The sequence below is a fragment of the Lynx rufus genome, unplaced genomic scaffold (genome assembly GCF_022079265.1).
Source record: "Lynx rufus isolate CCGP_SWC_20201006 ecotype Redwood Valley unplaced genomic scaffold, mLynRuf1.p SCAF_1, whole genome shotgun sequence".
NCBI classification, from domain to species: Eukaryota; Metazoa; Chordata; class Mammalia; order Carnivora; family Felidae; genus Lynx; species Lynx rufus.
In genome coordinates this window covers 24,292,508-24,319,853 of record NW_025814823.1, presented here as the reverse complement: position 1 = coordinate 24,319,853, position 27,346 = coordinate 24,292,508, and the positions used below count along the sequence as shown (strand labels likewise).

General features: G+C 38.2%; 1 protein-coding gene across 2 annotated transcripts; it reads right to left on the bottom strand.

The window, feature by feature from the left end:
• Positions 1 to 289: 289 nt before the first annotated feature.
• On the bottom strand, positions 290 to 25,847 carry ESD (esterase D). 2 transcript variants are annotated; one of them, XM_047079830.1, is made up of 10 exons: positions 25,774 to 25,847; positions 22,123 to 22,185; positions 21,506 to 21,580; positions 20,842 to 20,930; positions 16,291 to 16,389; positions 13,696 to 13,820; positions 12,537 to 12,656; positions 10,637 to 10,735; positions 8,496 to 8,663; positions 290 to 1,197 (listed from the first exon to the last, which is right to left on the bottom strand). In XM_047079830.1, exons 3-10 carry the CDS (start codon positions 21,571 to 21,573, stop codon positions 1,117 to 1,119), a joined length of 849 nt encoding a protein of 282 aa, XP_046935786.1. In that variant the 5' UTR covers positions 21,574 to 21,580; positions 22,123 to 22,185; positions 25,774 to 25,847; the 3' UTR covers positions 290 to 1,116. The 2 variants fall into 2 exon arrangements, with proteins under 2 accessions (XP_046935786.1, XP_046935797.1); XM_047079841.1 differs by lacking the exon at positions 25,774 to 25,847 and adding an exon at positions 25,422 to 25,716.
• Positions 25,848 to 27,346: the final 1,499 nt, after the last annotated feature.

The window sequence follows — 27,346 nt, the reverse complement described above, 5'->3', positions numbered from 1 at the left end:
ACTGGAATGAAAAAAAAATTAATGTATAATCTTCATGCTTCTCTAACAGAAAAATGTTTTTAAAATAATCTGGGGAGCCCGGGGCGGGGGTGGGGGTCAGTTGATTAAGTATTCAACTTCAGCTCAGGTCATGACCTCAGTTTGTGAGTTTGGGCCCCCTGTCGGGCTCTCTGTTGTCAGCAGGGAGCCCTCTTCGAATCCCCTGTCTCCCTCTGTCTGTATCCTCCCCTGCTTTCTTTCCCCTCAAAATAAACATTAAAAAAATAAAATAAAATAGTCAGACTTTATCTATCATGTTTCAAAATGAGTTTATTCATATTAAGTTCGTAAAAGGAACACAATTTGGTATTTACAAAGAGACTGATTACTTTTCTTGGTGAGCTCACCAAGCTAAATTTCTGCATGTAACTACAGGAAAGTATCTGTTTACAGAAACATACGAAGCAACTTTCCTTACATAGAGCTATTTTCAGATTGAGTCTTATTATTTAATTCTCGTCTCTTGAGAAATCCCAGAAACCAATATCCACAAATCTGTTTGGCTTAATAGATAAGAAAAGAAGTCTCATTGGATTGGGTTTATGAAATCTGGCTTCTAATCTTAGCTGTCCCACAAATAACTGTGTAATGATGGAGAATTTACTTAATCTTTCTGAGCCTCATTCCTTACTCAACAACAAATAGTTACTAAATGCCTCCTAGAAGCCAAGTGGTTGGCAGATACTAGAGACAGAACAATAAACATAATGAAGACAGTCCATGCCTTCACAGACGTAAAGTCTGGAAAAGTGAGGGGTTTAGGCTAAATTACCTCTTAAACCAATTCCTGAGTTAACATTCTATGATTTAAATGCGATTATATTCATATTCTGTGGCCTGAGGTTAATACAATGATTTCCAAATGACCTTGAGAAAGCTGTAATGTATTAAATATTTCCCAACATTGGCAAAATAACTTTTCAATCAAAAGCAGGTTTTATATATTCATTCAGAAAGTGATTCAACTACGGAATGATTTTTAGCACTATGAAATCCAATGCATTGAAATCATTTTTCCCAGCAATTCTGTTTATTACAATTTTATAATCCTGAACAAATTTTCTTATCTGAAGTTTTTTATGCATTCAGGTATTTTGCATGATGTCTGATGTGATCAGTAATAAAGGTTGCAATGAAGTAGTAGCTATGATCATAACCCTAGAAGACAAAAAAGAGGAACATAAGATACTTTCCATTCAGAAACATCAAAGACATTAAACGTATCTCTCATGTCATTTAATTATCTGTAAACAGTGAAAAAATTACAGTATAAGGAAGGCTTATAGCCGAAATCAAGCTTAGGGGTGCCTGCAGGCCTCAGTCAGTTAAGCGTCCGACTCCTGATTTTGGCTCAGGTCATGATCTCATGGTTGTGAGGTTGAGCCCTGTGTTGGGGCTCCCCACTGGCATGGAGTCTGCTTACGATTCTCTTTCCTTCTGTCCCTCTCCCCAGCTCATTCTCTTACTCACTCAAAAACAAATACGTAAACGAACAAATAAAGTCGAGCTTATACTTGTACTTCAACATTTTCTCTGAACATTGTAAAAACAGCAAAAATATGAAGAAAAATAAACTTTCTGTATAGCTTAGTTTCTAGATGCTGCCATTACTATGCAAAGAGAGGAAATGACACATTAATTAAATGTACAGGACACACAAGTGGTCCTATCAACAAGGGCTAAAAGAATCAGGATTTAAAGAAGTCAGAAACATAGGCAAGAAGTTTTGACTCACAGAAGAAACACATTAACATCGATAAGACAGAAAGTATTAAAACGCAAAATAAGCACACATAAACAATATAGAGAAAGAACAAAAAACATCCAATGGTCAAATGTTGTCTGGGAAGTTAAACACAGCCATCATAAAGTTTTGTTACAAATTCTACTTTCTACTCAATAAAAGTCTATCACATCATCATTTGAGGAAAAAGGAAAAATTCATTAAAACAGACATCCCTTAGCAATAAACCACACTGGGGAAAAAAGTCAGTAAACTGTTTAGAAAACAATCACGAAACAGAAAGAAAATGTAATTTTCTGCCAAGCAGTTGAGTTGAAACGGATCTCAAACTATCTGGTCAATTAAATCCACTGACAAAGGGGCACCTGGGTGGCTTAGTTAGCTAGGCATCCGACTTCGGCTCAGGTCATGATCTCATGGTTCATAAATTCGAGCCCCAAGTAGGGCTCTTTGCTGTTCGTGCGTAGCCTGCTTCAGGTCCTCTGTCCCACCCCCTCTCTCTGCCCCTGCCCTGCTCTCTCTCTCACAAAAATAAACAAAAAAACTTAAAAATACCCCCACTGATACAGGTCAATGGACAGGCAATGCCCCCAGGGGCATCTTGAATACAAGAGGCTTTCTAAAGGAAAAAGAAACAAAATTAAGCTGGGAAGAACCTAAGGGGGTTAAACAGCAGGTAATCTGGGGGCAGCCTCCCTTCCAAAACACAATGAACACGCAAGGTGAATACACCGAAAGGACATAAAAGTCTTAAGATTTTTAAGTTTTTACCTTAATCTTGTGAATGGTCTCTGATGGGAGAAAATGGGAATTTTCCTAAGCACTTAAGAACCAAAAAGAGCCCTAATAAAAATATCACCTGGGTTTCAAGGAACAAGGCAAATCCCTAAGGTTTTAGCAAATCGGTCAACGTTCTCCATCTCTTACTTCCAGGAGTATTCGGGGTACGTATCTCAGAATGGCAGTTAATAAAGAGTTCTAGTTTAAAGTCATCAAAGCAACTCAAAAGCACTGTCTTCTATTTACTGTGGCCGAACCATAGAAGTGAGTCTGACAGGAACGTTGTCAAAATTAAGACTGACCTTTGGAATTATTTGGCTTCACATTTCTCAACGATTAGACGAGGCCCAGTTAATTCAATTTGGAGCTAAAGAACAATTTCTTATGTAGAGAAAGAAACGTGAAGAAAAGCATTTTCCATCCATGGAATTCTTGAATTGTTACCAGGTTAACCAGGCCCACGATTTGCAATCCACAAACCCTAGGGAATACAGTCCCAAGTAGTAGCTGCTGGTTTTTAACAGATGAAATGATGTATCTGATGGACAATAGGGACCGATGCAAGGAAATGGATGCCCCAAGCACTTGAGGAGCAAAGTCCCTACGGTGACTGCGTATGCTGTATTTTTATGCAGTTTCACAGATGTTTAATGCCTTGCAGTTTCGGGCACATAGTGGGTAGTCACTGTTACCACTGCTATTATTATTTATTATATTATTATTATGACTATATTAGAGAAGTCCCAGGGTAAAACAAAGTTACAGTTTTGAGCTCTCAGGGGTGTACTGCAAAAACACAGTACGTTTTATCTAAAATACCAAACCGATGCCCTTGACTTCCATAATGATATTTTCACAGAAGATCCACCTTTACGAGAAAACAGAAAATGCCTACTGTGACACACCAAGAAAGAGTTAAAGGCAGGAGAACACATTTGAACTACTGGCATTCTGGTACACAGAAGATCCTTATATAACCTCAGCCAATTGTGTCATTCCTGACCAGTCATGATCTATTTATCAATATGATTAAATGGGGGTGGGTCCTTTCATCAAATTCTCTGAATCGGTTTGGTTTGTTAGGCAGCTTGCACAATTATATATATCCGGCGACACTTGAAAGAGCCTAGGTTTCCTCTTCTACCTCCCACTCTACATGGAAAAATCATCAGTAGCAAGACTCTCTCAGAGTATAAAAATAAATGAACACATTTCTTTCATTCTTCACTCGGCTCTCAAAAAAGCAGCAATGCTCCAGCAGCTATGATGAACATTTGTCCTAAAGGGCAGTGCTTTCCTACATATTTTCCAGACCCAATTAGAAAGGCGCACATATGAATTCCTGGGTTATTAAATCTCTTCAGAATACAAAGAAGACTGTGGAAAAGGTGTTCACTTGTTTACTTAATAAACAATTCCTGAGAGTCTGTGCTGGGTAATCGTGCTGAGTATGAGGATACAGGGACGCCTGAGAGATCCCTGCACTTCTGGAATTCTGTGCCATGTTCTTACTGTTCTCTGACAGGCAGTGCAGAGGCCAAAACCATCTATGAATCTTCAGAAAGGGCCTTGAAGAGGTAGTATACAGCCTTGCTTCGATGTTGTTTCTGGAAGTTTCCATTAGGTCACTGAAATTTTTCCCTCACAGTGTAACTTTAAAACTGAAAATTAGACAAATGAGGCTTCAGAGTAAAATCTGATCTTTGTATACTATCAGGACTCTGCTATCTAGTGCTTTTTCAATTTAGATTCACTGAAGCCAAAAACAGAAAAGGAAAAATTCTATGAGGTGACAATCATACAAATGCCTCTATGCACCACACTTAGCTCTCAACTTTTTTCTGACAGTAGAGAGTATGTACAAAAAGACCCTGAGAGGGGTGCCTGGGTGGCTCAGTAGGTTAAGCGTCCGACTTCAGCTCAGGTCATGATCTCGCGGTCCGTGAGTTCGAGCCCCGCGTCGGGCTCTGTGCTGACAGCTCAGAGCCTGGAGCCTGTTGCGGATTCTGTGTCTCCCTCTATCTCTGCCCCTCCCCTATTCACACTCTGTCTCTCTCTGTCTCAAAAATAAATAAACGTTAAAAAAATAAATAAATAAATAAATAAAAGACCCTGAGATTTAACACCAAAAAGAAGTAAATAAATGAAGTTGGGTAAAGCATGTACATGATTGTAATAATTTTCTGCCTTTCTCCTCAGTTCACATACTTCTATATAGACCCCATTTTTTTCAGCTTACTTAATTCTTCACCACTCCCATTTCATAAAGAAATACAGTTATACTGTACTTATAAGCAAATGATAAAGCAGGTAAAAGTCTCGGACCTAAGGTCATCTGAAGTCAGTGGAAGCCGGCCTGAAAACCTGAAAGCAACTTCGCCAAAGCTATGCCCAGTCATGTCTACTCAGTCGCTCATTCAATTATAACAAGCCTAAACAAAACCTTCAGACTGTGGCCCTTGCCAGAAGGAAACTGAATGAAAAACTGCCCGAGCTAAAGACTGTGACTGGTTATTTCAATACTTTCTCGCTTTCTTTTGTTTTCAGAATTCAAGAACGTTTTGTCTTGGCTCCTCATTAAATACACCCATCTATGTTTTTTACTTGTTTAGGCTATGAGCATTTCAGAAATAAAAAGTTTCTTTATTTTTTTCCTCCTCTAAGAATTTCATCAGTGTTTTACTTCTATGCTGTTTTTATAACACGCTCTATAGAGATTTTTCAGTCTCTGTTGGCAGGCTGAAACTTTGTTGGTGGTGGTAACAACACAATTTCCTGGCACAGCCTCGCAGGGGCAAGAAGAGGCATCCAACATTGTGAGTGCCAAGAAATCATTTGGAAAGAAACGGTTTGTTATGTTACTTATAGCTATGGTTAATACAGTTAAACGCATTACTTTACAATCAAATCAGTATTTGGATTTCTCAAAGTTGGTTATTGATCTAAAACAGGCAATTTAAGTGATTAAATGTTTAAGTATTTTAACTAATCTAAGTAAACCCTATTTCTTAAAGGGGGACACTCAGAGGAAAAAAGGTATATCCAATATATTGGTTTTTGACATATTTTTCCTTGTGTATGTGTGTGTGTGTATATATATATATATAATATGATACACAGTATATTTATATAAATTGTTCACACGTTCAAAATATTAGGGAAATTAAAAAAAACAGGAAGATTGTTCAGATCTGTTGCATAAGTTAGACGGAGAGGAGGCTGTGCATAAGTTCTCGTATTAACTAATTCCATCCCTCTGTTCCTCAGAAGCACTGCTTTACCGTGCTTGGGATTGCTTAGACGGATGACAGGAGGTCAAGTATTTTCATTTCAAGTGACCTTGTTTCCAATCCTGGTTCTACTGTGAACTAGTTGTGAGACCTTAGATACGCAGGTTACTTTTCTGAGCCCATAAAGTAGATGGACAGGAGCCATATTAGAAAACCCACAGCAAACATCACACTAAATGGGGAAATACTGAAAGCTTTTCCTCTGAGATCAGGAACAAGACAAGGTACCTACCTCTGCCACTTCTATTCAACATAGTACTGAAGTCCTAGCTAGAGCAATTAGGCAAGAAACAGATATAAAAGGCATACAGATTGGAAAGAAAGACGTAAAATTATCTCTGTTCATAGATGATATGCTCTTCTCTTTACAAAACCCTAAAGCCTCCAAAGTTGCAGGATACAAAAGCAACACACAAAAATCAGCTGCATTTCTCTATACTAGCAGTGAACAGTCTAGGAAGGAAATAACGCAAATGGCTGTATGATTCCACTTAGAGGAGGTACTGAGTAGTCAGATTTACAGAGAAAGGGGAATTATGGTTGCCAAGGGTTGGGTGCAGGGAGGAACGAAGATGTGGTGTTTAATGGGCATAAAGTTTCAATTTTACAAGATAAAAGCGTTATGAAGACGGATAGTGGTGATGGCTGAGCAACATTATGAATATATTTATTAGCAAAGACATGTACATTTGAAAATACTTAAGATGGCAAATTTTATGTATGGTATTCTGCCACAACAAAAAAGTTGAAAAAAATGAAAGAGCAAACAAACAAAAAAACAGATGGGAGAGGACAAGAATGGTCTCTCATGTGGTCACATAAAAATAAAATGACCTAATGCTGTGAAAACATTTGGTAAACTGCAATGTGCCACATTATACATTGATCTAGATGTATCTGGACATTTATCATCGTAATTACACGTTTTAGATCAATGTGTCTGACACAGTACCCTTGAACATGAATAAAAATGTTTTTAAAATCACAATCATTTCGGGGCACCTGGGTGGTTCAGTTGGTTGAGATCTGACTCTTGATTTTGGCTCAGGCCATGATCTCAGGGTCATAAGACTGAGCCCCACATTGGGCTCTGCACTGAGTGTGGGGCCTGCTTAAGATTCTCTCTCTCTTTCTGCCCCTCCCCCATGCACGTACGCACTCTCTCTCTCAAGAAAAATAAAACTTAAAAAAAAATCACAATCACTGGGAATGCAAGCTGGTGCAGCCACTCTGGAAAACAGTATGGAGGTTCCTCAAAAAACTAAAAACAGAACTTCCCTACGACCCAGCAATTGCACTACTAGGCATTTCTCCACGGGATACAGGTGTGCTGTTTCGAAGGGATACATGCACCCCCATGTTTATAGCAGCACTATCCACAATAGCCAAAGTATGGAAAGAGCCCAAACGTCCATCGAGGGATGAATGGATAAAGAAGATATACAATGGAGTATTACTCGGCAATCAAAACGAATGACATCTTGCCATTTGCAACTACGTGGCTAGAACTGGAAGGTATTATGCTAAGTGATATTAGTCAATCAGAGAAAGACAAAAATCATATGACTTCACTCACAGGAGGACTTTAAGAGACAAATCAGATGAACATAAGGGAAGGGAAACAAAAATAATATAAAAACAGGGAGGGGGACAAAACGGAACAGACTCACAAATATGGAGAACAAACAGAGGGTTACTGGAGGGGTTGTGGGAGGGGGATGGGCTAAATGGGTGAGGGGTACTAAGGAATCTACTCCTGAAATCACTGTTGCACTCTATGCTAACTAACTTGGATGTAAATTTAAAAAAATAAAAAATAAAATCACAATCCCTTGTAATTTACAGTGTTCACTTTTCATCCTGAAATATTTTGTTTATATATTCCTAAGCTTATAAATAAGTAATTTTTTAAGAATAAAAACAGAATTCCTTTAATTATAACTGTATTAGCATAGAGTTAGGCGAGCAGTGGATAACCAAAAGTCATTTAGTCAAGGAAAACTTGCCAAGCAGCACAATGTTTAGGTTAGCACCTAACTCAAACTGTATAAAGTGCGGATGTGTGTGAGACCAATGGTTGACAGCCTCTGAGCTTAAGGTGTACACGAAGTGAAGAGTAATTAAGCTTATTCTTGTTATTTCCTGTGAGAACAGCCACATGTGTGTAAAGAAAGACATATCCAGTAATTTTGTTATTCACTGGTTCTACGGCCATACAGAAAATTATAAGCACTTTTCACTGCCAAAGCTTTCTTTTTTCTATGGAATTTGGTCTTAGATATCATTAATTTAATCAGAAGGCTTTCACATTAAGTATCTTATTATAATTTTAAAAATATCTTACTAGAGGTAGTTTTCCAAATTCCAAATATAAAGTATTATGGAATCTTGCCTTTTTTAAAAAGTTTTTTTGAAAGAGAGAGAGAGAGAGAGAGAGAGAAAGAGCATGTGAGTGGGGGGAGGGGCAGAGGGAGAGGAAGAGAAACTTAAGCAGGCCCCACGCCCAATCTCATGAACAACCATGAGATCATGACCTAAGCCAAAATCAAGAGTTGGATGCGTAACTTACTGAGCCTCCCAGGAACCCCTGGATTTGCTTTTTTATAGTTACTTGGAACAAGTTGAGGTTTCCTGGGACTCACCTCTTGCAATCTAAAAACAACAGGGACTTTCTTTTCTGTACAGGCAGCAATGAAGTTATCAGGTAGTAACTGTCCATCTGAAAGGAACTGGTCATCTTTTCCTTGATCGATTAGTATGTCCAGCTGAGAACCTGGGTAGGACTTCACAAGATGGGTAGCATCATAAGCCTAGAAAAAGAAAAACACTGAAAAATAAATTTGAAAGTACCCAGAAAGATATTCTTCAGAAGAGACCACAGTAGAACCAAATAGAAATTTAAAGTCATTTAAGCTCGAAGGCCTTTTAAATCAGAAAACACTTTTTACATTGGTTTGCCTGGTTTTTATTCACAAGATCTTCAGAATTCTATGTCCCAATTATAGCCTCTTTTCTACTTCCACGCAGTCCTGAGCCAGTGGCAAGAGTTCTGAATCTCAGCATTTTTCAAATATAGCCTTTTCCCTTCTAAACCTTTGAGGTTTTTAATCATCTCTTAACTCCAAAAAAAAACCAAAAACCAAAAAACAAAAAACAAAAACAAAAACAAAAAACCCCACATCATATCTTTTCCTTTATGAATCCCACCACAAATTGACTCTTTCTTCTAACTCCCTTGTATCTTTTTCTATTTCCAGATATTCTTTGTTTCAAATAAACAGTCTGTTTTGTTGTCTTCTCTTTTTGGCTTTAGTACATTCAGCCTTCTCTTTCATGGTGTTGAATAGCACCAAATATCTGCTATCCCCATGAGCTTTCAGGAAGATTTAATTTAAATAATCTGAATCATATAAACAACTCCTCAAATTTATGATCTCAGGAGCTGCCACTAGTTAGAATTTTATATTTTATTATCCACTTTTAAGTATTCTTGATTATTCATATATATTCACTAGCCACAACTTCCATGCACCAATCAAGACAAACAAAACCCCCAATATTTCCCCTTCTAAAGTATCATGCTTTATTAAGACTTGCTTTCTTTAATCTTAAAGGAGAGAGTGGAAGGGGATCTATAAAGTCCAACTAATTCTAAATTCTGTGATTTCATAGTCCTTAGGAGAAGGAGAAAAATTATAGATAGTCCAGGAGAAAAATTATAGATTCCTTTATCGGTTACCTGTGCCTTTACCTCTCCCTTCCTTTCTCCCAACCAGCTGGTCTTTTGCTCAATGCTTCTATGAGACCCTAAGACCCGTGTTGATGGGAAAGGTGATCACTTTTGTGACCTAAGGTCTCAGAACTCCACACAGACTCTGCACAGTGGCAAGGACTGCTAACACTGATGTATGTGCACTGTCAGCTCTCAAACTGCCTAATAGTAATCACATTCTGCATTCTTCCACTGTAACAAAAATCTAAGCCTAAGCAAAACACGATTCTAATTTAGTGACTACAGGATTAAACCTCTGCTTTGTTAGAATTTCAACGACCAATCTTAAGTAAAATTGAGATGCACGGGTGAATGACCTGGAACACACAACAGTAAGACAAAAAAGTTTTTCTCTTCCCCCCACTCAAGTATTTCCTACTTGTTCACATGCATATGATGATGAGTACATTTGCAAAATATTCAGACTCTTGGTGAAGTTTGCAAATAGTCTATTTCTGCACAAAAGTCAAATGAGTCTCAAGAGAAAGAGCCATTTTTAATTTTCATTTTGAAGCATCTGCTCCCATGCTTCAAAAAGCAATCTTGCTATTGGGAATGTTCACATAGATGTACATTACACACTATCTATTTTTAAAGACTTTTAAGTCTGGAATTGACTATCTCAATCTGAGAGATGCTGGATTTTGAAACAGACACATGAAACAATTAAAAGGCCGGGACTCATGGTTCCTGTTGTACAAATGAGCACAGGGTTAAGAGGCAAATCTAAATTTAGGGATAAAATGTGGTATTTTTTGGTAATGTTACTTAAGAAATAAACATGTAAATTAATCATTAGCAGAAAAAACATGTAGTCTCAGAATGTCTGCCACAATTCAATACAATGAGGAAAAGGGCTTTTTTTGTTATTATTATATGTATTTCCTTTTGTTAATTATTTTTAGCTCTGCGTCTGTGAGTGAGCTAGGAATATAATGTCTGCGATATGTAGCGTCTTCACAAATTTGAAAACTTAAAAATGAACATTAAGACAGCCTTCCCGGTACCTACCTTCCATTTATTTTGATCTGTTCCCAAATATCCACTGAAGGCTTTTTTGCCCCAAGGACAGAGCACTGGGTTGCAAATTGGAGCAAATGCTGACACAGACTTCAGAAACAAAGGAAATTTAAAAGCTATATTTTGCAAAATCAAACAGGAACACATATTTGCAACTTGCTTAAAAACTCAAAAGTTTATTTGCAACTTGCTTATAAACTCTGACTTGCCACGAAAACTACTTGTGAACAATTCTCTGTGAGTTATCATATGTGCTGGGATGGCAGGCCTCTCCATGATACATCTCTCATGTGTTCAAGTAAGAGAGCTAATTAACCATAGGTGCCAACATAGTGGAAAGCAAAACATTACATTTCATTAAATAAGGCACAAATGCAAGTTTACGTTCAGACTTTCTACTCCTTTTTTCCACTTAAAATTAATTCGTAGTGATATAAAACAGTTCGTACCTACTTTTGTGAGGTTATTAAATCTGAGACACATTCTTTCTCTTTAAACAGGACCAAGAAAGCACTGAACAATGCCCTTAAATGTGGCAGAATTTTAATACAACACAATTTTGGGTTCTAAGCAGTGTTGTTTTTCTTTTTTTTTTTTTTTTGAAAGTTTATTTTTTATTTGGGGAGAGGGGGAGGGAGAGGGAGGGAGAGGGAGAGAGAGAGAGAGAGAGAGAGCGCGAGAGAGTGAGAGCACATGAGTATGTGAGCCAGGGTGGGGAGAGAGAATCCCAAGCCATCTCCTGTCAGCTTGGAGCCCTACACACAGGGCTTGATCTCACGAACTATGAGACGCTTAACCGACTGCGCCCCCAGGCACCCCCATGCAATGTTGTTTTGCACTGGGTAAGTGGCACAGATGGAATCGCTCAGTTTCAGAGCACTTATCACTGTGTAGGTTTATCAAAGTCTAACGCTTTTTTTAAAGGACAAAAAAAAACAACTGAATTTGATTTTCTTCCTCAAACGTAATAAACGGATTGTCTTACGTACAAAAATATAAGACCATTTTATTTATTTATTTATTTATTTATTTATTTATTTATTTATTAAAAACCTAAAAACCCACTGCCAGGACTTGAATTAATTCAACTTTATATAGCAAAGCCCATTAAAAGAAAAATATTTGATGCCGCAATAAGAAGCTGGCATAAGAAATATTTTCCCTTCTCAGTGGCACACCCGAAATGACTAAGAAGTTCCTTCTGGGGGAAGGAAATGGATTAAACAAATCTTGAGGTATCCGACAGCCCTGTGATTTTAAAGACAGAGCAGTCCTGAGATTATCCCTGTTTCAACATTCCCTTTTTCAACACGATGGTATGCTGCTCTGCCAGTCAGACATTCTACATATGGTGGTCATTCCAACTTGGCTCATTTAAACAACAAAAAGTAAAGCTATACAGTTTCAAATAAATGAATGGAAAGACTGAGGATGTTATCTATCAGTTACGCTGCAATCCAATTTTCATCCAAGGCACTGAGAAGAGAGAATTCTTCACTTTCACAAATCATGAATATCTTCTTCTTCCCTCAGAACATCGAACTCAATTAACAAATATATTTCCTGGTAAAAATATGATATATACTGCAATAGTAACAAGAATACGACTTAGAGGGGAAACAAAGCCGAGAAAGCTACAGTTTGAATAGAAGCAGTAGAAATTGCTTTATAATGTTTTTAGTAGACCAAATGTGATAGAATTCCAATACTTCTGATTCTGGAGCATATAATTTTGTGTTCAGTTTAATGCTCTTCCCCTACAGCTCATTCCCAACACTAGAAAAGTTTAGTCCCAGTACTAATAATAATATCCTACTATCGCTCTTTGTAAAGTTCCTAATTGATATTATCCAAGAGAAATACTTGTCACTGGAAGCTTCGGTAATCTTACTTTGTACTTTCCAGGATTCTTCAGAGCACATATCAGAGCTCCGTGGCCTCCCATGGAGTGGCCAAAAATAGACATCCTTTGGGGGTCCACTGGAAAATTGGCATTTATGAGTTTGGGAAGCTAGAGAGAATTTAATAATATGACAGAAGGTATGAGAAGTAAGTTTAAACTTTTCCAAAGTTATATAAAATAATTACACAATCAATACTTCCAAATCTAGTCTTACAATAGTATGAACTAATAAAGATGAAAAAATAAAAATCTCAGGTAGACAAGGATTCTTAATGTAACACTGGAGAAAACATGGTACATCCTTCTAGGAAAGCAGCATAAAGAAAATGATGCAGAAAGAACCTTTAAAATGTCTAAAATTCACTTCTTGGCATCTATTCTAAGGAAAAAGTCCTTAGGGGGGAAAAATGATGCATAAAGACACTCAATGCAGTAAAACTTAATACAGTAAAAAATATATGTAAATATGTAAGTATCCTATATTACAAAAAAGTAAATTATGACACGTGATATAATATTATGAAATTATTAAGGTTATGTTACCAACAGAGTATTACAAAATGTTTGTTTTATGCAATTAAAAAAATGAACATAAAAAAACTTTTATAATTCTAGGAAAACTAGTCACAGAAAAAAAGTCTGGAATATACCAAAACATAGTTGTTGTTTGGGGTGCAGAATAATAGATGATTAAAATTTTGTTATCATTGAGTTTTACGATGTACATATGCAAAATTTAGAAAAATGCATAAACTACACATAAATATTATTAATAGAAGCAGTGATTTAGCTACTTATTTATCCTTTCTAACTAAGCCTTGGTAAATCATTACAAAATATGTCTGAATGAACTGGCTGCCAGAGAAATGAAAAGTTTTTTTATATATTATTTTCTTTGTATCTTCTGGGTAGTGTATAAAGGTGTCAATATAATTATTACCCTCTTTAAAAGTGTACTTAATGTTAACTTCAATTGTAATAAGACTATTGTACAAGTAAACTTTAGAACGTTCACTAATAAATATGTACCAAATAGATTCAATACTACCACACCCTGATTTAAAATTCTCAGGACTAGAAGGACTCTGTGTCCCAAACCAAACTATTGGCAATCATCAGTTAATAAGTACAACACAAATGAAATTACCTCCTCGGTTACGTAAGAATACATTCTGTAGTTAGTTTTCCAAGGATCTTCAGTGGCATCCACATAAAACCCAGCACCAGTGCCAAAGTCCCAGCTCTCATCTTCTCCTTTAATATTGCAGCCACCTATCAAGGGAAAATCCTGTGGTTTCACCTACTTCGTAGTGATAACCTGTATTTCGTAACACACTTTTAAATGAATCTGAAAGTTCATTTGCATCTGAGCTGATCACCAACTACTGCAGTTCTCTGCCTCTTACGGCACATACTTCCTGGCCCTCTTGTCCCTCAATAGGGCCACGTGACTAGTTCTAGTCAATGAGGCAAGGGAGGGAATGCCCTTTCAGGCTGGAGAATTCACTGCCAAGGTGAGGCACACTGATATTCTTTGTGAATGAAATGTCCTCCAATGTATTCTTTAAAAAAAAAAAAAATTAAGTTTATTTATTTTTGAGAGAGACAGAGACAGAGTGTGAGCAGGGAAGGGGCAGAGAGACAGGGAGACACAGAATCCAAAGCAGGCTCCAGGCTCTAAGCTGTCAGCACAGATCCTGAACTCACAAACCATGAGACCATGACCTGAGCTGAAGTTGGTTGCTCAACCAACTGAGCCACCCAGGGCACCCCTATGTATTCTGAATATATGCTTCTTCACTGTTCACCTCTCAAAGGGCTTATATCCTCTATCCTTCTAAAATGTGCTGAGATTCCTTCTCTGATGACCCCTCCCCTATTACCAACACTTCAAGGGAAGGGAGACAAGATGCTTGTGCTGAGTTCACTATCTTGCACTGAAAATGTCTCCTTATGTATTTTGGAATCACTCCATCATGTTTCCCCTATTTATTCATCCCCCAATGGGATTTTCTTATAATCTTTTAAAATTTATTAGGTTTTATTTTATATACTTCTAGGTAGTTAAAAAGCCAACTGAGACTGTTAATAGAATTATGGTAATACGTAATTTCAGGGAAATGACCTCTTTGTAATACTCAGTTTACTCATCCAGGAACATGACATTTTTCCATTTATTAAAGTCTTCGTTTATGATCTTTGGCAGGTTTTGCAATTCTTTTAAAAAATAATTCTTCATATTTTTAAAGTTTATTCCTAGGCATTTAACATTTTTGATAGTACTCTGAATTACATTTTTTAAAAAGTAGGCTCCACACTCAGCATGGAGCCCAATGTGAGGCTTGAACTCATGACCCTGAGATCAAGACCTGAGCTGTGATCAAGAGATGGACACTTAACCAACACTTAGCCACCCAGGTGCCCCTGAATTAAATTTTTTATTACATTTCTAGTGAGACCTGTCTTGCTTTGGTGTACTGTATGTGCTGTGAAAGGAAATGCACTACTTCCTAAGGCCCGCCATTTATCTTCCAGATAGTTTTAGCTGCCATTTTTTTAAACATAATTTATTGTCAAATTGGCTTACATACAACACCCAGTGCTCATCCCAACAAGTGCCGTCCTCAATGCCTATCACCCATTCCCCCCACCCCCCGCATCCGCCCTCAGTTTGTTCTCTGTATTTAAGAGTCTCTTGTGGTTTGCACCCCTCCCTCTGTTTGTAACTATTTTTCCCCTTCCCTTCCCCCTGGGTTTAAATTCCACTCAGGGGTGCCTGGGTGGCTCAGTAGGTTAAGCATCCGACTTTGGCTCAGGTCAGTTCACAGGTTGGAGCTCCATGTCTGGCGCTAGCAGCTCAGAGCCTGGAGCCTTTTCGAATTCTGTGTCTCCCTCTCTTCTCTCTCTCTGCCCCTCCCCGCTCACACTCTGTCTCTCTTAAAAATAAGTACACTTTAGGGGCGCCTGGGTGGCGCAGTCGGTTAAGCGTCCGACTTCAGCCAGGTCACGATCTCGCGGTCCGTGAGTTCGAGCCCCACGTCAGGCTCTGGGCTGATGGCTCAGAGCCTGGAGCCTGTTTCCGATTCTGTGTCTCCCTCTCTCTCTGCTCCTCCCCCGTTCATGCTCTGTCTCTCTCTGTCCCAAAAATAAATAAACGTTGAAAAAAAAAATTAAAAAAAAAAAATAAGTACACTTTAAAAAAATTAAAGACAAGTAAATTCCTCTTCCTGACACTTCTAGGGTCACAAAGTAAGCTTTAATTCTGATGGACTGAGTTTTCAAATATTTGATATTTTCATTTCTTCAATGTAAGCATTCTAGTTATTTATATTAAAACGAATGCACATTTCACTGTATGATTGTTTGATGAAGAGAGGATGAAGAAAACCTAATTTTCATGTGACAAGGCAGTTTATCTTTGAAACAGAAAAACTTCTTATCCATCGTATGTTCTTTTGGCACTGGTGCCAATATGGTATATTAACCAAGTTGCTCAATCTCTGTTTTGAAGCGTCTTCATCTATAAAATGGGAATAGCAAAACTGTCTGTTCTTTTGTAAGAGTGATGTCATGAGTAAAATTCGCAATGAGGAAAATATATAGCACAGTCTTTTATAATCATGATTATTACCTGAAAGGTTGAGATAATAGCAAAAATATGAAATACATTGTATAGCGTTACACAACTTATACTTTAAAGATTCATATTTTTACAAAGAATATCTGGAATGAGAACACTTACGAGGGCTGGTATCTGGAGCAATGACGACAAGGCCATGTTCTGAGGCAGCTTGATGATAACCAGACTTTGATATGAAATTTTGTTCCGTGCAAGTTAAACCTGCAGATGAATAGATTATTTCATGCTATACTGTGGATAGCTGATAAGAGTTAATCCCTGTATGATATGGGAAAATGAGCTCACTTACTATCAATAAAAGGCTTTTTTTAAAAGAAATAATTCTAAAGAAGATAATAAAGTTCCCTTTCTTGTAAAATTTACAACAGTATTAATCAAGAACTGTCTTAGGTTAAATGCTCTCATAGCTGTCCTTTCAAAGTCACTCACTGAAGTTTTAATTACTGAAATCCTTAGGACCAGATGTATTTGGGAATCAGAATTTTTCAAACTGGAGAATGTTATATCAACCCCACTGGGGTGCTGTCAAACATGCCAATTAAATGTGTTACTATTCCTGCATTAAAACATAAATACAATAAGTCACCATAATACTATAAATAACTTATAATTTTTTTATATATGAGTAGTCCTCAGCTACAAAATTCTGCCTGATCATCTCTGTATTCTTCACTGATTTAAAAGAGAAATGGTCGCCATGTACCTTCCTTAAATTTTAGCCCCAGTCTTTACAGCTGTTTCTTCCATTTTTCCTAGCTATCTAGCCTTTTCAGACATGTGATCGAAGAGATGACTGAATTTTCTTACTATAGGAGCCTAATACTATAATGACGTGAGAATGGCCAAGAATAAACTGGCAATAAATGACTGAGCTAAGTACTGCCCAACCTAACACACCTTTTCCCGTGTCCAATGCTAAATATTCCACTACATCTGATGATTAGCAACATCAAAGCTTACTAGTATGCATGACTCAGAATGAATTAACTATGGAACACTTTTATAGTTTCTATTTATCCCCTAACAGCCAGCACAGGGACTTATGAAATAGTTGCTAATGAAGATTAAATTCATAATTACAAGATACAAAGTTACAAGTATCATGGTATAAAGCGTTATGGGAGTTTATGTTTAAACTGTGAGGACATACCTACTTTCACTAGTCATGGCAGAGTACAGGGTCCTTGTTTGTCTACCATGTTCCTTCCCAGTACGTCTTCCAGAGATACTGGAGCCGTATCATGAAGGAGAGCTGCCCCAAATACTGCTAAAAGGTTAGCACTCTTGCTGACCTTAATGTAAATGTGTTTAGAGGCAAGGTGATAGTGTAAAAAGAATGTCTGAAAAGGATTTCAGACAGGATCTCATACTAAAGATGTTACTCAGCCACTCATTGCCTAACCAAAATTAGGCAAGTAAGCTGAATATTCTGAGTCTCAGTTCTTTCATTTCAAAAATGGGGATAATACTGCTTATGTTTATCTTATACTATGGCTGTGAGGATTAAATGTGGTAACATGTAAAAAGCCTTGAATTGTGCCTCGGACACAGTGCACAGTGTCTTACGCTTAAGAAATGTCAATGTTTAGAGCCCAGAGAAAAACTTGTTGTTTTCTAGTCAGAACACAAATTCCTTGATTAATGTAGGAGGGAATAAACTGTAGACTCCTAGAAGGGAAGATAATTCTACTAGCAGAATTACTCTCACAAGTATAAAGACGGTTACAAATTAATATCCACTAGATCAACTATATTTTCTATGAAGAGCTTTGAGGGTTTTTTTTGTTGGTTGACAGGTTTATTGAGGTAGAATTCAGATGCCATATAAGTATACAGCTCCACTGTTGGTATATTTACAATTATGGAACACTACCACTATCTAATTTTAGAACATTTCTATCACCCCAAAAAGAAACCCCATACCCATCTGTGGTCACTCCTATTTTCACCCAACCCTCCCTCCACGGCCCTAGGTAATCACTTCCCATCTTTATGGATTAGCTTATGCAAGGCATTTCATATATATGGAATTTAACAACATGTAGTCTCTTGTGAATGGCTTTTTTCACTTAGCAGGTTTTCAAGGTTCAACCATGTTGTATGTAGCATCTATAAAGACTGCATTACTTTTTGTTATTGAATTAATATTCCATTGTATGGACATACCACACTTATCATTTCATTAGTTGATGGACTTTCAGTTTGTTTCCATTTTTTTTTTTTGCTATTTATAATAGCAAATGTATAATGTAATATATGGACATTTATGTGCAAGTTTTTGTATGGACACATATTTTCTTTTTTTTTATGTTTATTTATTTTTGAGAGACACAGCATGAGAGCATGAGCAGGGGAGGGGCAGAGAGAGAGGGAGACACAGAATCAGAAGCAGGCTCCAGGCTCTGAGCCGCCAGCACAGAGCCCGATGCAGGGCTTGAACCCACGAGCCGTGACATCATGACCTGAACTGAAGTCAGATGCTCTACCGGCCACCCAGGCACCCCTGGACACGTATTTTCAATTCTCTTGAGTATATGGCTATTCTGATGGTCACCCTAACTTGGGAAAGATGTAAACCACACCATCAGGACCATCTTTGACAATTTCAGTTTGGATGTTCTAATTTTAGTTAATTTGTTAACTTTGCAAATATAACAACTGACATAAATCCTTGTCAGTGTTTTCCTATTCAACCTACTTGGAAATAAACATCCTGAAAATTTTCTGCCATTATTTCTCAAGTATATTGATCAGACGATCTCACTTTTTTTAAAAGAAAATCAAGCATTGATTTCCAAGGTCTATCTGTTCTTCAGCCTCTCACTAAGGAAAGCGTGCTGTCATGTGATGTAAACAAAGATTCTAGTTTTTATACTCATAAAGCTCAGATGATAGGTCTTGACAGATTCAATTCTGCTTAGGAATATAGGGCCTTATTATTATAGTACCTCTTACACAATACCCTCCTGGTACTTCTGATTTGGTTATCTTTCTTGCAGCCAAGAGACAGGTCTCTAGCGGCTGCTGCCAGAAAACAAAATGCAAAAAGAATAAGAGAAGGACTAAATCCAGTGCCAGGCTATGAGTCAGACAACTTGTTCACTCTGTCAAGGGATCTTGGGTAACGTATAACTTCTCTGGGCCTACAGAATAGTTACCTTTTTTCTTTTTTTTTGTTTGTTTTAATTTTCTTTTTTTACATTTATTTATTTTTGATAGGCAGAGAGAGAGAGAGCACAAGCAGGGGATGGGCAGAGAGAGAAGGAGACACAGAATTCGAAGCAGGCTCCAGGCTCCGAGATGTCAGCACAGAGACCGACGCGGAGTTCGAACTCACAAACCACAAGATCGTGACCTGAGCTGAAGTGTGACGCTCAACCAACTGAGCCACCCGGGCGCCCCAGTTACCTATTTTCTAAGGTGGTCTTCAGCTATACAATACTGTTTCTAAAACAAACATGCAATTTTGTTCTTTCTTTTGCTTTTGGCAATACTTGTTGCTCTTCTAGCAAAATCAGATTGCTTTTTTCAACCACAGAAATGGGCCGCTGAGTTACAATCACACAGACACTTAATTTTTGCCTTTTATTTATTTACTTTTAAAATTTTTACCTTTTAAAATGAAATATGTATTTTCATTTTAAAAGACTGGTATTTGGGGCTTATCCTTGATAAAACATATGTAGGTGGGAATTTATTAAAATCAAAGATATAAGCAATTTTAAGGTAACAAAAAGAGCACTCTATGATATAATTTGATTTCTACAGAGTGTCTCCTTACAATGTTTGCTTCTAAAGATAAAATACCAACAACATCTTGTGAAATAAGTTAGCAGGGAGCTTCAAACTACTGGTGGCAAAGCCTTACTGTCTCATAATCCATCCTATAGTCTTTAATATTCACCACTGCTTAAGAAGCTTTAGTATTCTTTTGTGATTTCCCAGACTGTTGCCAGAGAAGATTGGTGGAGTCCAATTAAAACATTCTAGAGAAGGCTCTAAAAAAGTTATTTGCTGGTAGTTTCCAAGTAGTGTATCGTGGGTGCTCTGGTGTTTTACCTAATATTGTTCTATTTGAGTGGTAAAATCTCCATAGACTTCAAAAATTCTTAGGTAGGTACAAGTTAAGTAATTTTTCTTTCTTTTTTTTAAATAATGTTTATTTATTTATTTTTGAGAGAGAGAGAGAGAGAGAGAATGCACAGGGGAGTGGCAGGGAGAGAGAGGGAGAGAGAGTGAGAACGAGAGCAAGTGAGAGACTGATTCCCAAGCAGGCTCCACACTGTCAGTCCTGAGCCTGACACGGGGCTGTAACCCACGAACCGTGAGATCATGACCTGAGCCAAAGTCGGATGCTTAACCGACTGAGCCACCCAGGTGCCTGAATAAGTAACATTTCTAAGCTCTTGCCATTGAGTCCAGAATTTTACATTTTCTGTTAAATTACTTGGTTTAACTTTAAAAGAAGTGAAATAAATGTAATTCCATAGGGCTGAAGTTATTCTCAGGATAAAGTAAGAGTTGACTATAAGAGGCTCCTAAAGTCCTATAAATGGCTCAGAAAGCACTAGAGGAAATCAAGATAAAAGAGTAAGATGAACCAGTTAAAAACAAAAAGAAACTCCTTCCAAAACTTAAATACATAATACTTACCAGACAGCCAATACAGCGCAGGGCATTTTCCAGTTTCTGCCTTGGGTGGTAAGTAGATAGCGAATTTCATTTTGCAGTTCAGTTCAACACTGTAATTTTAACAGCCACAACAAAAAAATCAATGCCTCAGACTGGTTAAGACAGAAACATAAAAATAAGTGTTTTAATGTACAAAATAAGTGATTCTACCAATATTTAAGGAACATAACTTGATCCTTAAAGAATGGGGCCAAATTAGCATACTGATCTATTAACCAATTTGAGTCTTTGCTGTGCATGGCACGTAAGTCACTTGGGGGATGGGGGAATAAATTAAAAGAATAAATGTAACATCCTCAATGTAGCACTAATATTACTAAAAGAGAAACTTTTTCTGTTTCTAAAGAAATGTATGAAATAACAAATCAGCTTTTATAAAAAATGAATTCTAAAGATCTTAAATTACATTTTTGCTCATGGGCACTGAAATGTACCACATCTTTGTTTGTCACTCATATAGTATTATAATCACTAATATCACAAATGAGGTAATTTTGATAAGAACTATATGCATTTTTCTACGTAAACAGTAATTTTTTGCAACAGTGATCGTTCATGGGCCTATTAAGGAATCAAATAGAAGCAGGATGAAAGATATCTAAAATTAGATCTTCTTAGTAATTACCTGTCATGTTCAAAAACTTTCTGCAATCCTCCAAAGCACTTGTTACTGGAAATCTGTTTCAATGCCATTCTTCTCCTATTAGTAAAGATCAAGCTCATTCATTTCTACATTCATTCTTGAAAAATTTGAAAACTCATTTTCAGATAGATTATCAAACATGCAACTGTTTTCCACTTAGAATATTTTTTCACATGCTAATTTTCTCTGATAAATAACATTAAGAAACTGACTCACTTTCATGCACACAATTATACTTGTTATGCACTTTAGGAAACTTTAGTACTTTGGTATGTCATTACTAATTTGCCTAATTTATTAACAAGCTTCTTTTTTTTCTTTTTCTGGACTGCTCCAAATTCTTTTCAGAAAGAATTTTAATTATTTTATCTCCCTTTTGTTCTGCCCCTCCCCTGCTCATGTGCACGCACTCTCTCTCTCTCTCAAAAATAAACATTAACAATTTTTTTAAAAAAATTGCTAATAGTTTACCTGTCAACTCTAACAAAGGAATCAAAGAATTGGTATTACTGATTATGGCTGATTTTAAAATGGGAGGAGAATGATGTAACAATAACCATTTTGGTAACAGTAAGTGAAAACATTTATTGAGCACTTACAGCGTGATCGCCACTCTGTGATATGCTCACCCCGATCAAATTCCTTGTCCCAGGAGAGTTTTTCTGAGAAAGCAATGTACAGCTTTTAGATCAACAATTTTCCTTTTAAAAACATTACTGAATTAAAAGTGCAGCTTATCGTTGGGAAATTTTGAAGTTTGGTAATTCTTTTCTCTCCAATAAATCTTTTAAATGTCATAGATAGTTTTAAACTTAAATGTTAAAATACCACACATTATTAATTTTGAATGATACGAAAAAAGCTGGAAAAGCATCCTTACCATAAGTGCCCGCTGAGCAAAGAAGAATCTTCTGATTTGTATCTCTTGAGGAAGGTTCCCTTCCCCTCCTTATTACAGACCAGCCAAACACACTGAATAGAAAATCCTCAGAAACTGGAAACAGGTATTACCACTCTAGTTTTATTCTCAATGAATATGTTCTACATAATTTCTACTGATATGCTGGGTTCTACAGTACGCTGATCAGTTGTGGTGTTAGGGTCACTCTAAAAAAATACTTAACAATAATCTTAAAAAGTTAATCTTGGAAATGTCTTTGCAAAATTAAAAAAAATTAGTTTAAATTCCATCTTTTAGTAATGTCCTCAGTAAATCCAAATACTTAGCTTTGCATTGGAAATCTGGGATTTGAACCAGGAAGCCTGACAATAGGACGTCTACTCTACTGCTATGCTCTCCCTTCCTTGGAGGGTCTTTAAATACTCTCTTTGTTAGACACTCTGAGATTGACTAATTTTATAGGATTAGGGTTTACAATTATAGAGACATTACCTTCTATCACAGGTGTATGCATTTAATCTATAAAAGATCAATTTTTAACAAATTTTATAAATGTTATTAATTATTGACTATTAACTTCAGCTATTCTTATTCATGATCCTAACTTAAATAATACACTGACAAAGACAGATGCATAATTTTAGCATATATACATAAGACCAAGGAATAAATTTTTTTGCTGAATTATTCTATAAGGATGTCCTATTAAATTTAGTAAGGACTGTCTGCTTTCCCAGGCCATGGTACATCTAGTAGATAAGAGATAACTAATAATTATTTGTTGAATTAATGAATAACTTATTTTATTAACTTCAGACTACCAATTATATGCCAGTTTAAAAAAATTGTTTTTTAACATTTCTTTATTTTTGAGAGAGAGACAGACAGACGGAGTGCAAGCAGGGGAGGGGCAGAGAGAGAGGGGGACACAGAATCTGAAGCAGGCTCTGGGCTCTGAGCAGTCGGCACAGAGCCGACATGGGACTTGAACCCACAGACCACACAAGATCACGACTGGAGCCGAAGTCAGACTCTTAACTGACTGAACCATCCAGGTGCCCCTCATCCAACTTTCAAAGTAACATATAAGAAATATAAATTTACCTGACCAAATGCTACTTGCCTTTTTGTCTGCACCAATCCTCGCCTCAGAGAGAACTCGAGAGCCGGGTTCTCCTACTCCTGCCCCTTCTCCCTTTCCTTTTCTCTTCACAGGCACTTGCCCTACCTCCCCATTCCCTACGTTTCTACCACATTTTCTAGGTGGAAGAATCAAATTCTGCATCTCTAGATCCAATTGTTCTCACACATTAGTGCCAGAATTTAAATGTCTTGCTGGACCCTTCTTCCAAGATATGTCACCAGCTAACAAAACTCAACACATCTGGGGCATCAGGGTAGCTCAGTAGGTTGGTTAACCATCTGACTCGATTTCGGCTCAGGTCATGATCTCACGGTTTGTGAGTTTCAGCCCCACATGGGGCTCTTCACAGACAGTGCAGAGCCTGCTTGGGCAGAGCCTTCTACCTCTACCTCTATCTCTGCCCCTCCTGCTCTCTCTCTCTCTCTCAAAAAATAAATAAACTATTAAAAAATTAAAAAAAAACCCTCAACACATCTAAAATGAAGCGTCTGTGTCCCACCTTCAAACCATTTTCTTTCCTTTGTTTGCCTCTCTTTTCATCCATGCCTGTCTATGTGTAAAATGTCTTAAAGTTACTCCTTTGAATTCTCACTGCTACCATCCTAATTATACACAAGAAATGAAAACTTAGGCTCCTTTGTTTCTTTCTTGTATATCCCACTAAAATCAACCCTGCATGGAAGCCTAGGATACCTGTACCTAATGGATACCTGTACACATTACATATTCAGGCCTAACATGGCCTGCATGCAATTGCTGGTCATTTTGATTTATTTTTTATTTTTAAAAACTGTGATAAAAAACACATACCATAAAGTTTACTGCCTTAACCATTTTTAAGTGTATAATTCAGTTGTGGTAAGCATGTTCTATCAATTTTAAAAACATGGTTAGCCTGCCCACATTAACTAGCAGAAGAGAAATCTTGGCCATCTCCAGGCTGCTGCTACAGGTGTAGGGCTTATCCGACTCACCTAGTGGTTGAAACCCACTAAGTTATTGAAACGAAAAATAATGCAACTAATTATATATATATATTTTCAGGTTTGAGGCCATTAAAACTTCATAAAATTGAAACTATGAAGAAATGACAAAAGGTAAATAAAGACGAATAAAACTTTGGTTTATTTTGGTATATATATAATACTTGCCCTACTTTGGTAATATACTTTGGTCACATTTTAACTGCGGTACTAAGCATAATCTCTTTTCCTTTATAAACATTCACATGGCTGGCCCACATATACATTTCTTAATCCACCGTGGGAGGAAAAAATACAGCATCCACGAATTCCAAACACATTAACTTCGCTCTCAAAATTGTCTTCAACGGTCCCACAATACTTTTTTGGCCTCACTTTCTATTACCTTAAATCAGTCAAACTCATTATGCACAATCCTAGTACAGCCTGGATGTTTCCACTGGGTGGCTTTACTCAACGCTATGGTTTAACAATTTCTGAGTAGGTTCCGGGGCCAGACCCTCCAGGTTAAAATTCCGGCTTCACCACGTATATCTAATATGTATAATATCTAATACGATAGAATATTCGTGATTGCTCCCGAGACTAAATGAGTTAATTCACTACTGGTTGTGACAATGCTGACTATGATATGCATGCAAATGTTAGTTATTATTATTCCAGCAACTTTGAATGCCCTCCTTCAAGGTCCGCCCCAATGCCAGCTCCCTGGCAACGCCTTCAGGGGTGACCTCCGGACCCCTCCAGAACTCGCAAAACATTTACGACACGAACAGACGAACAAAGCGCTCGCTGAGCCCTGAACGCGGCGCTTGGCAGGGCCACTAGCGCTTTGGGGTCTGTTTCTCTATAAACTGGGTACACATATACCTCGTGCAGTGGAGATCGGGTCAAAGGGCGGGGAAAATCTATGCAAAATGGAAAGCGCTAAATAAACGTAGCAGAGACCGTAGGCCCGAGCACCCCATTCTTGGAAGTTCAGTGAAAGAAACGGATTCGGGACGAGGCCTGCGTCTGCAGCCAAGGTCCTGGCCTCGGTGCCCAGCGCTCGGCCTCCGGCCTCGGCTCGATCGCAGGCGGGATCCCGGCCGCAGTTCCCGCGATCAAGCCTGCGGCGCCACTGGCCTCAACGTCCGCCCGGACCAGGCTCCGCCGCGTCGCGGGTGCAGTCCGAACCGCAGGCGAGCCGAGGACACCCAGGCCTCAGTCCAGGCAGTCTTACCTCTCGGAATCACCGCGGCAAGGAAAGGGGCGGCAGCTGGAGCGCAAAGGCGGGGCCTCATCATGGCCGCCGGGGCCAACGTTTGGGGGAGCCCATCCTTGACCACGCCCCCGTCGGGCCCGCCCACTTACGGGTCTTTGCTCTTGTGTCCCTTCTCCCGCGCGGGGTCAAGCCACAGCCACGCCCCTCGGCTCCGCCACGCCGTCTCCGCCCTCCCTCACCGCGCGCTGCTCCGCCGCCCAGCTGTCGCGGGCTCCTCCTCCTGCTCCTCCTGGCCTAGCGTCCCTTCGTGAAGGACCAGCTCGTCCACCGACCCAGGTTGTTCCCGGAGGCCTGAGGTCTGGCCCCACTTAACTGGTGGAAAGGGTTTACACGTAGGCTTTGAAATTATTTAAAAACCAGGTTATATTAGGGAGTCTGGGAGCCCCCAGGCCCCCCAATCTTTCCAGTTCACCTTCCTGAGAGCTTGGAGTTCAACAAGCGGCGTTTTTATTATTTATTCATTTTTATTTCCAGTGTAGTTAGCATAGTGTTACGTTAATTTTAGGTGTATAATATGATTCAGCAGTTCCATGTATTGCTCAGTGCTCATCAAGTTAGGCATACTTTTTTTTTTTTTAATTTCTTAAAGTTTATTTACTTTGAGAGAGAGCACGCTGCGTGCACAAGTGGGGGGGGGCGGAGAGAGAGAGAAAGAGAGGGAGAGAGAATCCCAAGCAGGCTCTGCACAGCGCAGAACCCGACCCCACAAACCCTGAGATCATGATCTGAGCCAAAGTCAGAGGCTTAAGGCACTGAACCACCCAGGTACCCCTGGGTAAGCATACTCTTAATCCCCTTCACATGTTTCACCTATCCCCGCCCCCAACCCACATCAAACATCATTTTTAAATCTCCAGTGCCAGGCACAGAGAAGGAGCTCCACCAATGTTCTGTTTTCTCCCTTCTTTGAATATAACTTACTCGAATTAATAGTTGCTGATTGATAATTTACAGCAAATCTTCTTTGATTTTTTGATATGATTTAATTGAACTGATTGTTAGTGTAGTTTGTTGCCTTTTGAGAAAAATTAAATCTGATCACAGTTTTGTTTTTTGTTTTTTTTTTTTTAAGCCAAACAGACAGTGTAAATGATACAATCTGAAAGTCAGGACTAATTTCATGGGTGTGCAAACCGTGCCGGAGAACAGGGTCCCTATCTCAGAAGGACCCTTCACTTGGTACAATTCTCTGCTTGGTGTAATTATTTTCTGCGCCACATGGTTAAAACGATTTTAAAGAGGGGTTCCCATATTTTCATATGGCACTGAACCCTGCAAATTATTGTGGTTAATCCTGCTGAAAGGACTGTGGGTGACATGACCTCTGGGAGCTGACATGGATGCCAGAGTCTGTCCTGTGGCCCAAGCCCATTTTGTCATAACGACCTGTGGACTAAACCTGTGCACCTGCAGATCAATTGAGACTCAGTCTGAAAATAATGTTTAATCAAAATAAAGCTTTTATTCTGGGAAAGTGAAGTTGAAGTGAAGTGAAATTTCTTTTTACTTTCTATTGTTTTTATTTAAGTTT

Excerpts from the sequence above, each read along its gene's own strand:
- ESD (XM_047079830.1), bottom strand. The coding sequence starts at position 21,573 with ATGGCATTGAAACAGATTTCCAGTAACAAGTGCTTTGGAGGATTGCAG. Across the intron at positions 12,657-13,695 it reads ATTCTTACGTAACCGAGGAG|CTTCCCAAACTCATAAATGC; the intron begins GTAATTTCATTT and ends AATTCTCTCTAG. Across the intron at positions 8,664-10,636 it reads CAGATCAAAATAAATGGAAG|GCTTATGATGCTACCCATCT; the intron begins GTAGGTACCGGG and ends TTCTTTTTCTAG.